Raw genomic sequence first — 20,915 nt, forward strand, 5'->3', positions numbered from 1 at the left:
CTATGGTCATCAGTCCCCTAGAACTTAGAACTACTTAAACCTAACCAACCTAAGGACATCACACAACACTCAGCCATCACGAGGCAGAGAAAATCCCTGGCCCCGCCGGGAATCAAACCCGGGAACCCGGGCGTGGGAAGCGAGAACGCTACCGCACGACCACGAGATGCGGGCACAACAACATTTTCTAATTAACACAAAATAAATATAATATGATAGGTTTCAGATATCTGATATTAACAACATTTATTTGAACAATATTTACAATGAGAATTAACACTAATTGAGTTGATTTCCATACAATTAGGACATGTTGATAGGATCAATCTTTGGATCTGAAACAAATAAAATGTTAAGTCAAATATAGTAACTGCTTAAAAGTACCTCAATTAATAACTAAAATGAGTAAGTTTTTCTGCTTTTCATATGAAAGTTACAATTAACACAAACCTGTGAACTTGAAAGTTGGGAATTTTGTCATATCTTCTCCAGGCTTGCCACCAAACTGCTTTGCTACCTTTTCCAGTTCTGCTTTCCATTCACGTTCTATTTCAGGAGTCATATCTACTAATTTTCCTCCTGCTGCCCTGTGGAAGTATCAAAAATTAAGAAATGCAATGGCATAAAGCTATGAAACTCCTGGATGAGCTAAAATACACTACATTCATTAATAAAATCTTAGAAATGACTTGCACAATCAATAATAATCAAGCACATAGAGGTGACAGATGGTGGGTTAAGTGTCAACTGGTCAAAAGAGACCCAGTTTCTATAAGAAATACTTCAGCAATGGTCAAAGCTTTTATGCAACTGAAAATTGTCATTCCACCTCTCTTATTAATGCAATTATCTATTCCAAATTTGACACTGTCGTTCATTGCTCTCAGCCTTGGTTTTATCCATGTCTTCCATTTTATCTGCAAGAATCAGGAACTGGCTATCAAAGTGCTGGAGGAAACATGTACATTCGCCTTAAGTTGTTTAAGGAAACCACGGAAAATGTTAACCAGAATGGTGAGATATAAATTTAAAACATGAGTGCAATGTGTTAACTGCTGTGGCAATGAATGGTGAGAATGAATGATTTCAGAAATTCAAACTGTTGAAAGAACTGACTGGCACTGCTTGTAAATCCAGTATACTGAAGTTAAACTGATTAATATAGGGCGAAGCTGCACGACATTCCACATTCTTTGACCACTAACATCGTGTCACTGGAGGATAGTCAAACATGTGGCATCACAATGTGTAGGACTGTTTTTGACCAAGTTTCAGTTTTAAACTGCATGCTATTATAATTCAACAGAAAAAAAAAAAAAAAAAAAAACCTACTGGCTTCACTGATGGATGCATGAGCCCTGGATGCACTAGATCTGATGCCTAACCTGTAGCACTGGGAGGACATTGTCAGGTAACTACTAAATCACAACTATTTAGAAAGCTGCTGCTCTTTACTTTTGTACATGAAAATTTACATAATTTATTTTACATATAAATGTTTTTAAGTTACATTACTTATATCTTTATTTTAGGAAATGGGCATTCATTTGTTCAGTCCTCTCCAGATGTCTCATTACAGTAATGTTTAATAAACATCAGGATATGCTACTATTCCAAATGTTGTCCACATTGTACAAGATGCCTGTGCTTGGTTTTAATGTTTCAGGAACTTTAGTAACCTATAATTTACAAGCAACACACTGGCATACGAACCTCTGGTAACCACTTTCCTGCATTAAAGACATAATGGACAATTATACCAGTCATCTTCAACCCAAATGGATATCTAATCTGGTAATCACATATAATGTATTGCCGTAACTAAGTAACAAAATGAACCTCAGTAAAGGTTTTCAAAAATTATAAAGCATATAATATATTAACAACACGACAAATAAGATTAAGAATCTCATTTGTGGAAATTTATAAGTATTGTGGAATTCTCTATATCGAAAACTAAAGCAAACCATAAAGGTAAGGTAAAGCTGTCATCAAACCAAAAAGCTGGTTTGAACATCACATTGCAATCATTACCCACGGATGGCCCTATTAAAACTGGCATGCTATCACATTCCTCCGACCACTGAACTTACTTATCCAGGCCAGTTATTTGCCAACCAACAGCAAGATGTGGATGTCAAACAACAGCCCAACTTGTCAACTTTCACATCTACAAATCCTTGTCAGAAGCAAAACAAATGATCAACAAAAAAAGAATCCTAAGACCAACTGATGGTATAAACACAGTTTTTTTAATCTGTAATCTGACACTTACCACAAAGTCACACTGATTTTTACAGAGTATTCATTGTATTTGAAACAACAAGATACATTTACAATCTAACAAGACATCACCTGCATGTAGTATCTGAGAACAGCCTTATTAAAAGAGGAAGGGTGTAGATGACCTGTTAACATGAGAGAGGCTCTATTATTACAGGAATACCCAAATGAAAATTTATCAAGAATCAGGCTAGATCTGTAGTATATTCTGTAACAGGGATACCATCATTCACAGTCAGTTGAACTAAAGGTGCTATACCTACACCTTCCTGTTTTCCATAAAAATTACTCAATCCAGAAACAAGAAAATCACACACACTACACACAAAGCACGGGAAAAATTTTCACTGCCAGTATTTATCTGGCAAGGGGAGGAGAGGCAGTGGCATTCCCGATCACCAGACTTTGCGCCAATGTTCTGGTTTACATACCAAACATCTCTGCAGTGTCTCATGAAGTGAAGGCATAAGACATTATTGGTGGTGGTCCTTCCTTCCACCACTTACACACACACACACACACACACACACGTATGTAGTATTGCAAATATTATAACAGAGCATGTAGCAAATAAATAAAAATAAATACATTACAAAGAAAGTGTGACAAGAAGTGGTGAACATCATTATTATAGCATTTATTGTCCAGTAATTCATTTCCATACCAGTAAAAGCAGCAGGGGACTGCCTTTGAGGCATTGCAGGGTTGTCCTACAACTTGCTTGGTTTTGTGGCTTTCTGTTTAGCTCTGGAATTCCTTGAAGTTTGAAGTCAAACTCTTCTTAAAGACATTTAACATTTGTATGCAAGCATGTTACTGCTTTTAAACCCGAGATATTATTCTCTCTTTTTAACAGCTTTTTAATTTCCTCATTAAACTACAGTGAATCACCCCCCCCCCCTTTTTTTTTACTGCGCTATTATTTTAATCCATCACTAAACAGTAACATCTACAATACCTCACAGTACTGACAGCTATAATCTTAATATTTGGAACTACTGTATTATTAATATTTTTATGAGATCTCACAGGCGTTAAAGAGATTTCAGTTTCTATTCAAAATGCTGCCAACTACCACAGTAATCATTACAGCTGACACACCTGCATTACCACTAGCCAATTTATCACCCTGCAAAGCGAACTGAAGGTCTAGATAGAGTGGTGGCACTGTCATATTTATGTCTAAGCAACAGGGATGGAAAGCATTAATGGCATACACTGAGGTAGTCTTGCAAATGAGACAGCACCACACACTACACAGTTATAAGTCAAAGCCTTCAACAGCACAACAATTAAACACTGACTGGCACTTTTGTCTGACAACACTCCCCTCACACTTTAACATATTAACAGTGTAAAATCTGAGAGCCACTATTAACCACTGACTGCTTCCATTGTCATATTGCATTTTTCATAAAAATCAAATGTACCATGCCCATTTTGAAACATCTCGTTCATGGATGTGATGATTCATTTGTTCTGACACCTTTTTAAGACCAAATACCACAGTCAGAATAATTTTTCTCAGAGTTCTCCTGTTAGCCTCGAAACACACTTCTGTGCAACAAAAGGTGTTTATTTTAAATACAAAACTGGTATTTCTTTGCACTGTTCAAAATACTGCAAATTAATGCCTAACACACTGGTCCACGTCATCGATGTAATTGATTTTGAATTTCGATCATATCCTACTCAGCATCATTACCTTGTAATTTTATTTTGCACAACACTGACTTACTCTACTTAAAAAATTTTTGTACACCTAGATGTTAGCACATCCACCCCTTTCTCCTTGGTAATAAATGTAATAAAGTTAACAGAAAGTATTTTCTATGAACAGTTTTCATCTTTGCATTGCAAGATAACAATGTGTGCTACTTTGAAATGGAACATGGTTTACCCAGTCAGGTGACCACGTTAGTTCCAGATGTGGCATAGTCTACAGTTAGTTTTATCGAGATGTGACAACACTGGGTGGAAGCTTATTACTGAAAAGACTAGAAGTATTATATTTCAAGAGTGTAGATAATTCTAGTCCCTAGGTCATAAAGTCAATTTCCCAAGACAAACTAGGATAGAGATTAAAGCACTCAATCTGAAGGGGTGCCTGTAGTAATCACTCAATCCTAATTAGTATAGCAAATGCAGACTGAATCCACTATCTTAATAATAGTTCTTTAACGATATATTCATCTAGTTTAAGCACTTTTTTCTCACATACTGTTTGTGTACTAGAATTTACTTCATCATATTTTCAGAAGAGAGAGTAGCTGAAGTGTTGTTCATGCAGAAAAATATGCAAATGGTTGCCAAGGATAAAGTACGTGATGCCACACATAAGTACAGATATTGTGCACTGAACATTGGGATCACATCTGCTGTCTTTAGGCAGTAATTCTGTGGTGGTGAACATTGTGTTATCAGTAGCCAGATAGTGAATTACGAAGACTTCCCATCCTGCCGATAGCTGTATCTTTTTGGGACTTGTTGGTGGGACAGAGGTGACAGGAAGTTAACCTAAGCAATTGAAATGGGTTTTTCTAAGCAATCAGTGGAATTTTCTTGCAACACCTTTACTCTCACAATGAACATATGTCCCACACATTGGCTGCCTGGCATTCTTAAGCATGGCAATTCTAAAGACAAGCCACCTAACTCCTAATTATTGCTAATTTGCAGCTTGTGCTTTACAGTGCTACCTGTTGTTTAGATAAATAAACTCTGGCCCAACATGCTGGGGCTGGCAGTCATGTGTGCGTGAGATGTGCTTGCTTGTGTGTGTGTTTTTTACTGACAAACGCTGTGGCCGTTAGCTATATGTGAGTGTCTTAATTGTGCCTTTCTGCAACTTGACATGTCTTCTTTATGGTAAGTAGCAATCAGTATTTTTTCACATCCTCTGTTATACATCTTAAACTTCAAAGTATACCATTGTTCAATACATGGTATGTGAAAATTAGAAGGCAGACTGGGCCTCAAACGAGAAACACTGCCTGTCAAGAGCAGTGCACTACCCGTCTACATCTTTTCTCCACAAGCCACATTATAATGTGTGACAGATGGTAGTTCATACACCACTGTCATTTCCCCAATTCCAGGCATGAATGGTTCACACAAAGATCAACTGTTGGCAAGCCTCAGTGTGAGCTTGAATGTCTACTTCAACCTTCATGGTCTATTGTGATATGTTTGTATAAAACAAAGGAGGAAGCAAAATCAATTGTCACCTTTCAATCTTATCAAGACCTTGGGCCCAGTATGCCATTTCAATCCTCATTTAAAACAATAACACTGAGGCAACCCAATAAACATTGGGTTATTTCAATTTCTGTTTATGGATGTAAGATATCAATGATCAATACGTTCTAGAATATATTACTACACAAATGGCATCCTCGTCACCACCCAAACAAAGATGTGTAAAGTAATACACAAGGTATTACATACAAACAAAGCATAATCTGTACATACCATACAAGTTAGTTTACACATATTCATTTTGAAGTTCTGTGTAGACTGTTTGGAAATACATCCAATACTTCTGCTAGTATCAAGTACATTGTAGTTCGGTGGTGGGCACAAGGGAAAATCTCAACAGAGTGCCGCTAATGTAAGGTACTGGAGGGTGTAAGTCTAGCAAAGGAGGGCAGAGGTAAGCTACGAAATACAGCCCACGTAAAATCTGAATATCATATCAAAACTGCACGGAATTTAACATGAGTAGTGCTTTGAACAACCACAGGCATTTGCCTTACGCAAATGGAGTTAATTTCACTTAGGCCTAATCATAATTTTGTTGTGGTCCTTGCACTCAAACTACACTCATGCTATTTTCTTCAAGTAGTTTCATATCTCGATACCCAAAAGGTAAGAACTGACTCCTCTGCAGCTGTTGACACATTAACAAAGCCTACAGAAATCTGGGCTTATTCATATAGTACCTGGAAGTGATAGGATTTCTGTTGCTCCAAGAACTGGCTAAAAAGTTTTGGTTGACCTGTCTGATAGCTTGGTTGTGTTGACAGACTGCCTGTAGCATATCTTGAGGTCTATGTTAGGTTGCAAGATGATAATTCGGTGGAGAGTTGGAGTAGCCAACGAATGTGAAAGCTAGATTTGCGAAGTTCTTAACTTTACATCCTACAGAACGAAATGCTATTATATTCATTATGTTTCTAATTAATCACTACTCCGGGAACTCGATGCATTAGGGTGCAATGTAATACAAGTACATAATCTAGCTCCTTTCTATTCTAAATTCGTTTAATTTTTAGTACTTACTGGCTTCTCTTGGCATAATCTCTAACTTTATCGATGAATAACTGCTGAATCGGATCTGTAGCCTTCTGGAGGGCAGGTGCAACTATACCAAAATTGCGCCGAAGCAGAAGGGGGATGGCTTTCTTTGAACGCTGCAGGAAATGAGATGTGAGCATTCTGAAAAGGAGGGCAGACTTTTAACGTTGGAACTCCATAATACAGCCATTAGAGTGTAATAACACAAAAGAACGATAGGGAAAGTCTTAAAAGTATATGAGCTTTATTTCTGAGTCAGTTACACAATTTATAATACACAATTGATTTCGGATTGTATCCACTAAAAACCACATCAACATATTTTTTCTAGTACCATACTCTTATTAAACACAAACTAATTTTCTAATATACTTCTTACGTGCACAACTTATTTATCGCGATCACTTCCACCGAGAACGACCGCTATAAGATGCTCAGGCGCTAATGGCGGACGGGGAGCGGAACCACTGCGTTACTGGCGCAGCAATTGTAAGAAAGAAACAACAGGTTAACTGCATATGAAAACAAATACAAAAATATATATTATTATTTATAACTGCAAAAATGCGTTCAAAACAGTCAAGTTTTTCTATGTTTAGTTACGTCACTGATGTTTATAGTGTTTTCCCACGTCACAAGCAGCGTGGTAGAGGCGACCAATAGGAAACGTTGTTTCCTTTCATTCATCCATTCATTCATTTACTGACTGCGCTCGGCAGCCATAATCTTTGCGTTTTATGTTGTGATCAGTACTACAGAGCAGTGTGTGTGAGTGTGTGTGCGTGCGCGAGCGTGACGTACAAAGGTGGCTGTCATTAGCTGTGAGGACGCGTAAACCTAGAACAGTTCGAGCGACTTGCTGTGTTTGCTACTGAAAGGTGAGGCCGTTAAAAATTAGAACTAATCGTACACAACGTTTGCCTGACCGGGAAAATGGTTGTCATCTATTAATAAATTGAAAAGCCCGTAAGAAACTCGTACCATCTCTGTAATTTCCCAACATTTACATCGCATGTCTTGTGTGAAACGTAGAACATGCCTTGCGCGACGACACGCGGTTTCCGCGTCAACAATGAACATTGTTTATCTGTGCTTCCAGGACCGGGCGGCATCGCATACTCTCATTATCAAAGGAACTGTATTCCTCTGAGTTTCTAATATGACTGTATAGATACCAATTGTAAAATCTGAGCTTGTTGTAAGAGGTTTTTCTCCAGTTGTACACTTTTTTGTGACATCTTCGAACTTTGGTATATGTCTATTTGTACTGACGCAGAATTGTAAAATAGATCGGCGAACTTCCACACAGCAATAAATGAAGTAATTTGGTTTTGTATCGCTGTCGGAAAAGCATGTCGTGCACATGCGGTCAGAAAAACCTGTTATGTATGGGTCTGAATATGTAAGTTTTATATCTGTCCTTATATACGTGAAAACTGTTTTCTGACAATAATAATTGCCGGCTGGCGCAGTCCTCGAGACGCGGGGAATCATGTTCGCAGGAATCAGAGTACACACCTCAGTCCGGTCAACCTGAATTTTGTTTTCTGTGGTATCTGACTGAAAAGTGGTAGGATTCCTTTATCAGCTACATGGACGACTCGTTCCACTATTCTTGTCCAACAAATCCACAGAAGCATCGTTAAATGTAGTGTCGTCGTCTTGTGTAAAGCTCATAAAACTGATAGATAACTCGAATTTTCATCCCATGTCTTCTTCAATATATTAAAATTTTGTTCCTCGAAAGTAACCAGACACACACAAAAATAATTCACAATAAGAAATCTAGAACACACTAATTTTGATGTGGCTAGAGAATTTGACATGTAGGAAACAATGAATGAAAATGATTCGTCCCCGTAAATAAAATAAAAAAAGTGCAGTGTCTAAGCAAACAGGCATCTGTGAGCAAATAAAGGTAATAACAATTCGGGATAGACAACTGCTGTACATCTGTGTATATTTTGAGTTGTTTATGTTGTATATTCCTGCACGATATAATTTTGTCTGTCGAATATTAATCAGTATTAAAGTTAAAACAAAGATACGCTAGTTCTTTTGAAAAACTGTGTTTAATCAAATGTATAAATTTGTGAGAACCATCGGTAACTGAACTGTTGGACAACGGTGTCACGTTGCATAACTTTGGCGGTTTTAAAATTATCGGGTCAAAAATCACAGGTGGTGGTTGATATAGGGTGTAATTCCGAAGAATGTCGATATTCGACGTGAGAGACATTTACATCTGCCTAATTGCAGGAAGCTTTGAAGGGTGTACGACAACACTGATGTTTCTTGTAGCTAACACTATATTTAAATCGTGAATAGCATAATTGTAATGTCATACAAGCGCAAATAGTGTGTGTGTGTGTGTGTGTGTGTGTGTGTGTGTGTGAGTGAGAGAGAGAGATATCGAGAAAATTCCCTATGCCTGATCGTCGCCTTTATTTCATTCACATTGACTGAGATGTGGAGCGTACCAACGTCCAATCGCCAAAAAGAGAAAATCTCTGGTGTTATCGAAGTTGCGAATATTAAACTACTGATGTATGGAACCGAATGTTATAGCATCACTGCAATCATTTTTATGAGCTAACGCTATGCAGCCAGTTCGCCCTACCGTAGCCGAAGCTCGTAATCTCTTAACAGGCATCCTTCCTATTATCAGACCGTCTTCCAGTGAATTCAGTCGGAACATTCTGTGGCACAACTTTGCGGTGGGCCTGCTTCATATGTAAGGTAACGCCTTACCAGTCTCTTTTGGTTGGCTGTAGAAATTATGGAGGTTCCGTTAAGTTTTCAAAGCTCACCTTCGAAATAGCTTGCACTTCCAACTGATGAATCACCTTATTTCGTTGTAACGTGTTTGTTTTCTTGCACTTTCATCTATTTTCGCCTCCAATGTTTCATCTATATGTCGATTTATTTCTCTGACCCAGCATTTTTTTCTCTCAGTTGCTCCTTCAATTTTTCACTTTAAGTCATCGTTCTTTTTGTAAGAAGTTTCCGATGAACTTCTTTCCTTAAACATTCTTTTAGTTGTATAGGTTAAATGGTAACTGTCATTTTGCAACGGTAGCTATTTAACCTATGTAACTTGGATATCTTAAACTGTGGAAGAAAGAATCCGAGAAACGAAGACGACATATATTCTGTAGTGTGTCTCTTAATTTCGAGCTTAACGCGCTCACAAAGCTTTTAACATTATTTTCTACGACCACATTTCAAATGTTTCCAGCGTTTCTTCTCCCTTTTTCATGTACACCACGTTTCACTTTTGTATAAAACTCCCCTCCAGGCGTAATTATAGAAACTTCTTACCCAGTTTGTAGTTAATATTTGATAAAAGCTGCCGTAGAGGCAGTCTTCAGGTGCCAGCACTCATGATAAAAGGCATTCTTCGTTTTGCTGACACTTCACTGTTTGTCTCCAGTACATATAAGCGGCAGTAACCAGTAAACTTCACAGAAAAATTTTGAAAGTGGGCCTGAAAATAAGATTTAAATAACGTGTAACCAATTACGGAAAACAAAAATTATACAAATTAACAATGGAGCCATAGACCAATAAAGAACTTTTTGCATACTGTGCAGCTGTAGTTAACAACTTTGATCGTCAGCAAATTAAATAAACCAAAGAGAAAAAGTTGCCTGTAGTGATTTTGATACTCCAGACCAGCGTTTGAAAAGGAAAGTTACAGTCGCTTCGTATTGCCAACTATGACTAGCCGCATTGAGACATGGACTTTTAATTCGAAAACTTTTCAAAACCTGAGAGCAGCGCAGCGAGAAATTACGCGAATTATTAGTAGAACTATGGACTTACCAGGAGAGAGAAGTGAGCAGAGAAATGGACTAGGGGACAGACTAGAGGAAAATGTAATTACTGCTTCAATTGATATTAAAGTGAGCTGTGCATTTGGCCAACGAAATGGTGGTAAATGGACCAAGCTTTTCTTCGCGGGATTCTAGCCTAGGAAATAAGAAATTAACAAGATGCCAATCCAATGGATGGTGCGTGAACGTGCGTAGCTAAGAGCATTATGCATGGAGACGTCTGAAGGGACAAGGGAGTCTGTATCTAACAACAGATGAAAGACGTCTTAGCCACCATATACAGAGTTTTCTACTTAACCCAAAAGGAGCGTAGTTACCTTGTGGACAAGGCAGAAGTTCTCTACATAGAGCAGTTTTCAAGAAAATTTTCACTGTTTTTTTATGGAAATGGCGTAGGTCGCATGCAATACATACAGTACATTTCGTTTGCACTTCTGCCACGTGAAGAATGACGGCCGTGTTCTACAGCTGGTGGAAGAACACAAAAAAGGAGACGTCTCCTTTCCGCAAGTGCCATTGTGCTATGTCACAAGTAATACTGCCGTTTCCAGTAAGTGGTGTTATATCTCTGGAATGGCTAATTTGTGCCCTTCTCTGAAGCTTTCACGTAGTTTTACATTCTACGTAGTAGCTCAAAATATTGCATATCCAATTTGAATTCGCATCGCGGAATGTTCTTTTCGTGATTTACTTTTCTACCAGCAGCGATGTTGTTGATGGCGAATTTCAAACATATGAATACCAGGTCAGTAGTCCACTTCAAGAAAGTTATCAGACTTTACCGAGAATGATAACAATACGTCGCTCGGATTGGAAAACAGAGACGCTGCCTCAGATATTCAGACTCAAGTTTATGCGGACCTTATAGGATCCTAAAGTGAATTTTTTCATATGTAAAGCCAAAGTAAAATTTTGCCAAGCGAACTTAAAAAGAAGAGCTAAGAAATTTTGTTGTAACATAATGTCAGATAAGAGAATCGAAATAGTCTGTTCAGTCGCTCAGTACCCATATTGGCACCGGAGTGGAGAGCGACAGAAGACTGGCCGAAATACTGAATTAGATCTCCCGAAAATGTTTCGTGGCAGAAGATCATAATACGGGTCTTCCTACTGCTGCCGCACTGACGCCGAAATGGCAGATAATAATAAGCGACCCCAAAATAGAAAATAAAAAGATCTCAGTAGTGGAAAGGCAGTTCATCGGAGAGGTTGTACAGTGGCCATGCGAAAGAACATGCCTCCCATCCTAGCAGTTGTTTATGGTAGGCCACTGGAGCATCAAAGGATACCCAGCGGTTGGTCAGGGAGGGTCATAGGGTAAATGTACATAATTATAGGCTTATACCGATGTTGTGGAATTGTGGAACATTTGTCATCCTCACGCATTATGACTCTTTCTGGGAACGAAAATCTGCTTCCTAAAAGTCAACTTGAACTCCGGAAACAGAAGACCGCTCTGTTCGCCCATGATATCCAGAGTGCTGTAGATAAAGGCGATAAGGTGATCCCGTCTTCTTTCACTTCCGGAATGAATTCGATACAGTTTCGCGCAGTCGTTTAGTGAACAAAATGCGACCATTTACCGAGTGGTGGAAGAGATTTGTGGCAAGAGTTCCTGACATACAACACGCCATTCTTAACGAAACAGAATCGACAGATGGGGCGGTAATTTCCGGAGTACTCTGAGCAAGTTTAAATATCTACATCTACATGTTTACTCTGCAAGTCACAATTACGTACGTGGCAGAGCGTTATCGAACCACCTTAGAGCTATTTTGCAACCGTTCCACTCGTAACAGCGCGCGGGAAAAATGAACGCTTAAATCTTTCCCAGCGAGCTCTGATTTCTCTTATTTTATTATGATGATCCATTTTCCCTCTGTTCGTGGGCGCCAGCAAAATATATTTTCAGTCTGTGGACGAAGTTGTTGATAGAAATTTCATGAGAAGATCTTGCCGCAACAAAATCGCCTTTGCTTTAATGATTACCACCCCAATTCGCTTATGATATCCGTGACATTCTTTTTCCTATTTCACGATGATACCAAACGCGATACCCGTCTTTGAACTTTTTGGATGTCCTTTCTCAGTCCCATCCACTGCGGATCCTACATAGCACAGTAATGCTCCAGAAATGGGCGGACAGATGTGGTGTAAGCAGTCTCTGTAGTAGCCCTGTGGCATTTGCTGTGTGTTCAGTGAATAACTCGCAGTCCTTGATTTGCTTTCCACACAACATTATCTATGTGACAGCTCCAATTTAAATTATTCGTTATTGTAATCCGTCCGCAGCTCGTGGATGTGCGGTAGCGTTCTCGCTTCCCACGCCCGGGTTCCCGGGTTCGATTCCCGGCGGGGTCAGGGATTTTCTCTGCCTCGTGATGACTGGGTGTTGTGTGATGTCCTTAGGTTAGTTAGGTTTAAGTAGTTCTAAGTTCTAGGGGACTGATGACCATAGTTGTTAAGTCCCATAGCTCTCAGAGCCATTTATTGTAATCCCCAAGAATTTGGCTGAGCTTACAGCCTATAGATTTGTGTGATTTATCTTGTAATCGAAATTTAGCGGGTTCGTTTGAGTAGCTATGTGGATGGACTCCACACTTTTTGTTGTCTAGAATCAATTGCCAATTTCCGCAACATACCAGTATCTTGTTTGAATCGTTTTGCAATTTGTTGTGATCATCTGATGAGTTTATAAGACGGTAAATGACAGTATCAACTACAAACAATCTAATAGGGCTGCTCAGATTGCCTCCTATATCGTTTATGTAGATCAGGGACGGCAGAGGGACTGTAATAATTCTTTCGGGAACGCCAAATATTACCTCTATTTTACTCGATGAATTTCCGTCAATTACTACGAATTGCAACTTTTCTGACAGAAAATCACGAATCTAGTAGCACAACTGAGACATACTCCATAGGGACGCAATTTGCTTAGAAATTGCTTGTGAGAAATAGTGTCAAAAGCCTTCTGAAAATATATAACAAAGGAATCCATTTGATATCCACCGTTGATATCACTCATTACTTTGTGAGAATAAAGAGCTAGTTGAGTACCACGTTTAGCCGTTCGGTCTAAAGCACTGCTTTCAGGGAGGGAAGGCGTGCCGGTCCCCGGCACGAATCCGTCCGGCGGATTATTGTCGAGGTTCGGTTTGCCGGCCAGTCTGTAGATGGTTTTTAAGGCGGTTTTCCATCTGCCTCGACCAATGCGGACTGGTTCCCCTTATTCCGCCTCAATTACACTGCGCAAACACTCTTTCCACGTACTCTTACACAATAATTACTCTACCCCTCAAACATTTAGCTTACACTCGTCTGGTGTGAGACGTTCCCGGGGGGGGGGGCGGAGGGGGGGGGGTGGTCCACTGGCGGCCGAACTGCACAATAACCCTGGGTTCGGTGTGGGGTGGCTGTGGGGTGAGTGGACTGTTGTAGCCTTTTGTGGAGTTCTGAACCACTGAGGGCTACGGCGGTGACGAAGCCTGTCGTTTCTAGGTCCCCAGTTCCATACAGTACCACAAGAACGATATTTTGTGAATCGATGTTGGCTGTTTGTCGATAAATCGTTCTATTCGAGGTAACCCATGATGATCGAATACAGTATATGTTCCAAGTCCTACTGCAAATCGACGTTAGAGGTATGGATCTACACTCCTGGAAATTGAAATAAGAACACCGTGAATTCATTGTCCCAGGAAGGGGAAACTTTATTGACACATTCCTGGGGTCAGATACATCACATGATCACACTGACAGAAACACAGGCAACAGAGCATGCACAATGTCGGCACTAGTACAGTGTATATCCACCTTTCGCAGCAATGCAGGCTGCTATTCTCCCATGGAGACGATCGTAGAGATGCTGGATGTAGTCCTGTGGAACGGCTTGCCATGCCATTTCCACCTGGCGCCTCAGTTGGATCAGCGTTCGTGCTGGACGTGCAGACCGCGTGAGACGACGCTTCATCCAGTCCCAAACATGCTCAATGGGGGACAGATCCGGAGATCTTGCTGGCCAGGGTAGTTGACTTACACCTTCTAGAACACGTTGGGTGGCACGGGATACATGTGGACGTGCATTGTCCTGTTGGAACAGCAAGTTCCCTTGCCGGTCTAGGAATGGTAGAACGATGGGTTCGATGACGGTTTGGATGTACCGTGCACTATTCAGTGTCCCCTCGACGATCACCAGTGGTGTACGGCCAGTGTAAGAGATCGCTCCCCACACCATGATGCCGGGTGTTGGCCCTGTGTGCCTCGGTCGTATGCAGTCCTGATTGTGGCGCTCACCTGTACGGCGCCAAACACGCATACGACCATCATTGGCACCAAGGCAGAAGCGACTCTCATCGCCGAAGACGACACGTCTCCATTCGTCCCTCCATTCACGCCTGTCGCGACACCACTGGAGGCGGGCTGCACGATGTTGGGGCGTGAGCGGAAGACGGCCTAACGGTGTGCGGGACCGTAGCCTAGCTTCATGGAGACGGTTGCGAATGGTCCTCGCCGATACCCCAGGAGCAACAGTGTCCCTAATTTGCTGGGAAGTGGCGGTGCGGTCCCCTACGGCACTGCGTAGGATCCTACGGTCTTGACGTGCATCCGTGCGCCGCTGCGGTCCGGTCCCAGATCGACGGGCACGTGCACCTTCCGCCGACCACTGGCGACAACATCGATGTACTGTGGAGACCTCACGCCCCACGTGTTGAGCAATTCGGCGGTACGTCCACCCGGCCTCCCGCATGCCCACTATACGCCCTCGCTCAAAGTCCGTCAACTGCACATACGGTTCACGTCCACGCTGTCGCGGCATGCTACCAGTGTTAAAGACTGCGATGGAGCTCCGTATGCCACGGCAAACTGGCTGACACTGACGGCGGCGGTGCACAAATGCTGCGCAGCTAGCGCCATTCGACGGCCAACACCGCGGTTCCTGGTGTGTCCGCTGTGCCGTGCGTGTGATCATTGCTTGTACAGCCCTCTCGCAGTGTCCGGAGCAAGTATGGTGGGTCTGACACACCGGTGTCAATGTGTTCTTTTTTCCATTTCCAGGAGTGTATAATTCATCGGATTAGCCCTATTTCATTTCCAGTCTGTTTGTAAGGAACTTCCGACGAGCGAGCGGTTGTATATGATTGCTAAGTAGTGGGCTGTTGTATCAGCATACTCTGAAAGGAACCTAACTGGTGTACAATAGGAACCGGAGGCCTTGCCTTTAAGTGATTTAAGCTGCTTCGCTACACCGTAGATATCCTACTTCCAAGTTACTCGTGTTGACAGCTATTCTTTACTCGAATTTGGGAATATTTTCTTTATATGCTTTGGTGAAGGAATTTCGGATGGCCATTATTGTTTACAGTTTGTTAATGAACTAGTGGATAACGTTGGAGGTTCTCTGAGGCTACTCGCGGGCGATGCTGCTGTCTGAAAATTGAGAAGGCTGCAGCGAAACACAGGATGACTTGCCGAGGGTGGACGATTGGTGATGGGCATAAAGAGGCAAAGTAATCAACTACTGTTCGACGGCATTCCCTCTTTTTTAGCCGCTTACGTTCCCGTTTATGTTTGCCGTCTGAGTTACCGGCCGTTTTTGCGAATGATGCGCGGACTGTCGACCGAGTTTTCTTTGTATCCGTCGTAGCAATATGGCGAAGGCCATTTAATATTTAGTTCTGAATCTCCGTTTTTCTACGGCGTATTTTATAGACCTTTCTCCGCGTCCCTGTTTTAAGCTGTCTTCTCTTCCATCGATTGGGATTGACATGTAGTCGTTTTTAACTCCGTCTTCGTTTCCTACAGTTTTGACATGAGCGCGTATGATCCTAGTTGTTTTTGCGCCCCAAAACTAAACTGATTACACAAATGCCGACATATGGCTGGAAACAGTAACCACCGTAAAATGCCCTTGGAGCGACAATCCGGATCTCCGTATAGTGAAATAACCACATAAATCAAAGCAGATTCCATGCTGAGATTCATTGGGAATCTTAAGCAAATGCAATTTATTCCCGAAAAAACTTGGTCAGTGGATTTGCTGATTATCGCGCATCACCTTGGTACACTTCCCATATTAGATTCATAAAACAGGGAGAAGATCCAACGAGGAGCGTTTCGTCAAGAGTTGGTGTAGTCGGCAGCAGAGCGTTACAGCGATGCTCAACGAACTAGCGGCGGACACTGAGAGAGAGGCGTGTGCATCACGGCGAGGTTGACTGTTAAAATTACCAGAGCGTAAATTTCAAGAAATTCTTCCCACGAACGTATGGCGAAATGGCCATTACAAAAAATAAATAAAAAATAAACACGAAGGATTTAGAACTCAGTCGGAGCTATATTGATCGCCTTACTTGTCAGTATTCGTGGACGGAGTAGGGAAGGGTTCAAAGATAGTGGTTCCACAACAGCCTTCCGCTACACATCTTAAATGTGGGTTATGGTTTACAAGAGCAGATGCAGAGATTCGGAACCGAATATTTGAGGCACTACTAAGTCCTGAACACCTTGTGTTTCATAACAAATAGCTGGTTACCGCATAGACATTGGTGTCGTTTCTTTGAAAATCGTCCGTGATGTGTCCATGGTGGAATTTGCAACCTCTTACAGTTCGTGACTGCTTGTCGAACATGGAGCATTTCTCCTTACAGGAATTGCGGACATGCATGTAACAGAAGGTGTAGTGCCCAGGAAGTCCAACGAATGTAGGCCTATAGAGAAAAATTTGATTACAGAACACCCGTCAAGACGCACTCCAAGGAATGCTGGATGGAGGATACTGGTGGACCGATAATTACAGCACTGTCATAAAAAAATTGGTGCAACCAAAGAAGCTGACTAAATTTCTGCGTCCAAATCTGTCAACGGATCATGCAGCTCAATAATCCATTGACGAAATAACACAGTTTGTATTAATCACAGATGGCTTTTATTTTTCAAGTTCGATTTGCCGTACAGGATATGCTCAAGTGACGACGTTTTTGATGTCGCAAAAGCCACATAGGCAAAATCATACGCCACGCTCGTCTCAGAAAACCAGCAACAATTCTCAATCAACTGAAGGGAAAGAATCTTAAAAGGTCAACTGACAGACCTTCTTAGGTAACACCTACCCGTTTCGTTGGTGCGGGTGACTCATATGTTCGTGAGAAGTATGCTCTATCCGAAATATACTCTATGGGTAACAAATCAGGGGAGAGGACAGATATGTCCAGGATCCGTACATTGCTGAAGGCTTTGTTTGCGGTGTGATCTGCAGTGTGGGGTCTTGCCCTGGTCAGGAAGGGTTTAGCATTCTTGCCACTTAATGTTAAACATTCAGCATATTTTCAACCAGTAGCAAGTAAAATCTACTGCCGTATCCAGTAGGACCCCACACCATAATTCCTTTGGATGAAACAGAGACATGTCACCAGCTGGTTCATGGACACGTTGTCGTCGATCTGGGCACCATAAAAAAGCCCAATTGATCGCTGAACGTCACAGAATGCGTGTCCAAGTCGACTCTCTCTACACCATGCAAGCTTATGTTGCCTGTGGTATGACATCAAAGGTAAACGTAGCGTTGCAAGTCGAAATCCCAAACTAGCTTTCGGAAATCTTTTCCCGGCGGGTCGTGGTGACACACTGCCTGTAACCTCCTCCCAAATTTCAGTTGTCATCTGTCTGCTCGTCAGTGCCATTCGAACAATCGTACTATATACGCGTGGTGTAGTCGTTCCTACTCTTACTAGCGCTCATTGGTCCTGAGTTCATCTCGTACCCACTCGTTTCGCAGTCTCTGCACCACAGCCAAATGTCTATGCAGTCTGCCTGTGTGATGCTCTCATATTCCTCATGCCAGTGACTCGACTTTTCTAAAGTCCGAAAGATGGCGATGGCGTCCTCTGGGCCTGGACCTGAAAAGTTCCAGCAACGTTAGAACATACCAAACAGGCATCACATACACCATTAATCATACGTAGGAATGGCTATTTCTTGTACCGAAAATAGCTCGCACTTTTTAAAAGTGACGAGGCTTCTGACTGGTTCGACACGGCCTGTTACGAATTCCTCTCTGTGCCAGTCTCTTTTTCTCAGAGTAGCACTTACATCTGATGTCCTCAATTATTTTTTGGATACTTTCCAATCTCTGGCTTCTCCTATAGTTTTTATTTCTCTTAACACGTCCAATCATCGTATCGCTTCTTGTTGTCAGTCCGATTCTGCTGAGAACATCCTCATTCGGTATATGATGATCACCCAATTTTCAACATCACATCTCAGATGCATCGTTTTTTTATCTTTTCCGGTTTTCCCAAAATCCATGATTCACTACCATATAATGCTGTGCTCCAAACGTTCGTTTGCTGAAATTCCTTCCTCAGATTAAGGTCGATGTTTGATACTAGCAGACTTCTCTTGGCCAAGAATCGTCTCTGCACGTGCTAATCTGCTTTTTATGTCCTCCATGCTTCGTCCGTCACGAGTTATATTACTTGAAAGGTAGCAGAATTACTTAATTTCGTCTACTTCGTGATGCCCAGTCTTGATCTTATGTTTGTCGGTAATCTCATTTCTGTAACCATTATTACTTTCTTCTTCCTTCTATTTACTCTCAACCATGTTCTGTACGCAATAGATTGTCCATTCATTCAACACATCCTGTAATTCTTCTTCACTTTCACTGAGGGCAGCAATGTCATCAACGAATATTTATCATTGATATCCTTTCACCCTGATTTTAATCCCAGCACGGCAGCTTTCTTTCATTTCCGTCATTGCTTCTTCGATGTATAGACTGAATAATATGGGCAACAAACCGGATCCTCGTCTTACTCCTTTTTAAACTGAGCACTTTGTTCTTCGTTTTCCATTCTTATTGTACCGTCTTGTTTCTTGTACATATTTTATATTACCCATCTTTCCCTGTATCTTACTCCTATTTTTCTCAAAATTTCGAATATCTAGCACCATTTCACATTGTCGAACGCTTTTACCTGGTCGACAAGTCCTTGGTTCCATTATTAATCGCGGCAAAATTGCGTCTCTGGTGCCCTTACCTTTCCGAAAGCCAAATTGATCGTCATCTAATAGATCCTCAATTTTCTTTCCCATTCTTCTGCATATTATTCATATCAGCAACTCTGATGTGTGAGCTGTTAATGTGATAGTGCGATATTTCACGCTCATCTGCCCCTGCAACCTCACTAGTCGTTTGGTGTCCACTTCTCCCAGTGGAGTTAGCGATTTCGAAGGAATGGTATGTCCCTTCTGCTTTATTTGATCGCAAATCTTCCAAAGTTATGTTGAATTTTGAATTTTGACTCTTATACTGGATCGCTCATGTCCCCCCCCCCTTTTTTTGTTTATTACTTCGCCGAAAGTCGCTTTGACGATTCTATGTAGTGAATCAGTCCTTTCTTTTTAGATTTCTCCACGTTTTTCTTGTTGCCATTTCACTATGGCTTCCCTGCATTTGTTACTCATTTCATTGCTAAGTGACTTCTCCGAACATTTTTGTACTTCTTTTGTCGATCAATAGAAGCATTTCCTCTGTTACCCAAGGTTTCTTCGCAGATACCTTCCTTGTACCTGTGTCTGCCTCCCCAACTCCTGTGATTGCCCTATTTAGAGATGTCCATTCTTCTTCAGTTGAACTGCCTACTGCGGGATTCATTCTCGCAGTATATTTATAGTCTCAAAGAGCTTCAAACGCATCTCATGAATCCTCAGTACTTCGGTTTCCCACTTTTTTTTTTTTTTTTTTTTTTTTTTTTTTTCGCATTGATTCTCCCGGACGCGCCTCTTAATCTTTAGCCTACTCCTCATCATTACTAAATCGTGTTTAGAATTACATCTGAACCTGGGTACGTGTGATTTCGGAATCGTTGAGAGATCACGATGTAATCCAGCTGGAATCTTCCCGTATGTTCAGGCCTTTTCCGAGTATACCTACACCTCTTCGGATTTGTGAACTGTGTATTCGCTATTGCTATCTGAAATTTATTGTAGAATTCAATTAGTCTTCCTACTCGCTAACTCCTGCCACCAATCTCATTTTCGTCTTCTCCTACCACGTTCCAATACCTCGTGACTTTCAGATTATCACGTCATTTTACATACCGAACTACCCGTTCAATATCCCCATATAATTTCTCTCTCCCTTCATCCTCTGCTTGTAACTTCGGCACCGGCATGTATAGCTGAACTGCTATTTTTCGCCGTGGTTTGCTGTTGACTCCGTTGAGAACAATCCTATCGCTGCTCGCATAAAGACGAAATTTTAATCGGTATATCTGATGAGTATGGAAATAACGGAGTGTTCGGTGGTCATCGTGGTGTATCATTCTACATGTCTGTCATTGTACTTAGGGGAGAAATACAATAACGGTACATGTGAAACCTACATCACGATCGAAGCGGGATGCCAACGCGCAGCCTCCAAATCACGAACCAGTGACTCCTCCTTCCAAGGGAGCCCTGCTGTAACAAGCCTCCCTCCAAAGAGAATAAAATATA

General features: G+C 41.4%; 2 protein-coding genes across 3 annotated transcripts in view; one reads left to right on the plus strand and one right to left on the minus strand.

The window, feature by feature from the left end:
- Positions 1 to 229: 229 nt before the first annotated feature.
- Positions 230 to 7,054, minus strand: LOC126260017 (ATP synthase-coupling factor 6, mitochondrial). The gene is made up of 4 exons (XM_049957182.1): positions 6,959 to 7,054; positions 6,565 to 6,720; positions 451 to 587; positions 230 to 335 (listed from the first exon to the last, which is right to left on the minus strand). Exons 2-4 carry the CDS (start codon positions 6,717 to 6,719, stop codon positions 304 to 306), a joined length of 324 nt encoding a protein of 107 aa, XP_049813139.1. The 5' UTR covers position 6,720; positions 6,959 to 7,054; the 3' UTR covers positions 230 to 303.
- A 245-nt stretch (positions 7,055 to 7,299) lies between these two features.
- Positions 7,300 to 20,915, plus strand: part of LOC126260016 (ETS-like protein pointed) — an 840,855-nt gene continuing 827,239 nt past the window's right edge. For both annotated transcript variants that reach the window (XM_049957178.1, XM_049957179.1), the window contains exon 1: positions 7,300 to 7,457. The gene's annotated coding sequence lies outside the window, so the exon portion shown is untranslated. The remainder of the gene's footprint in view (positions 7,458 to 20,915) is intronic.

The sequence above is a fragment of the Schistocerca nitens genome, chromosome 5 (genome assembly GCF_023898315.1).
Source record: "Schistocerca nitens isolate TAMUIC-IGC-003100 chromosome 5, iqSchNite1.1, whole genome shotgun sequence".
Classification (NCBI taxonomy): Eukaryota; Metazoa; Arthropoda; class Insecta; order Orthoptera; family Acrididae; genus Schistocerca; species Schistocerca nitens.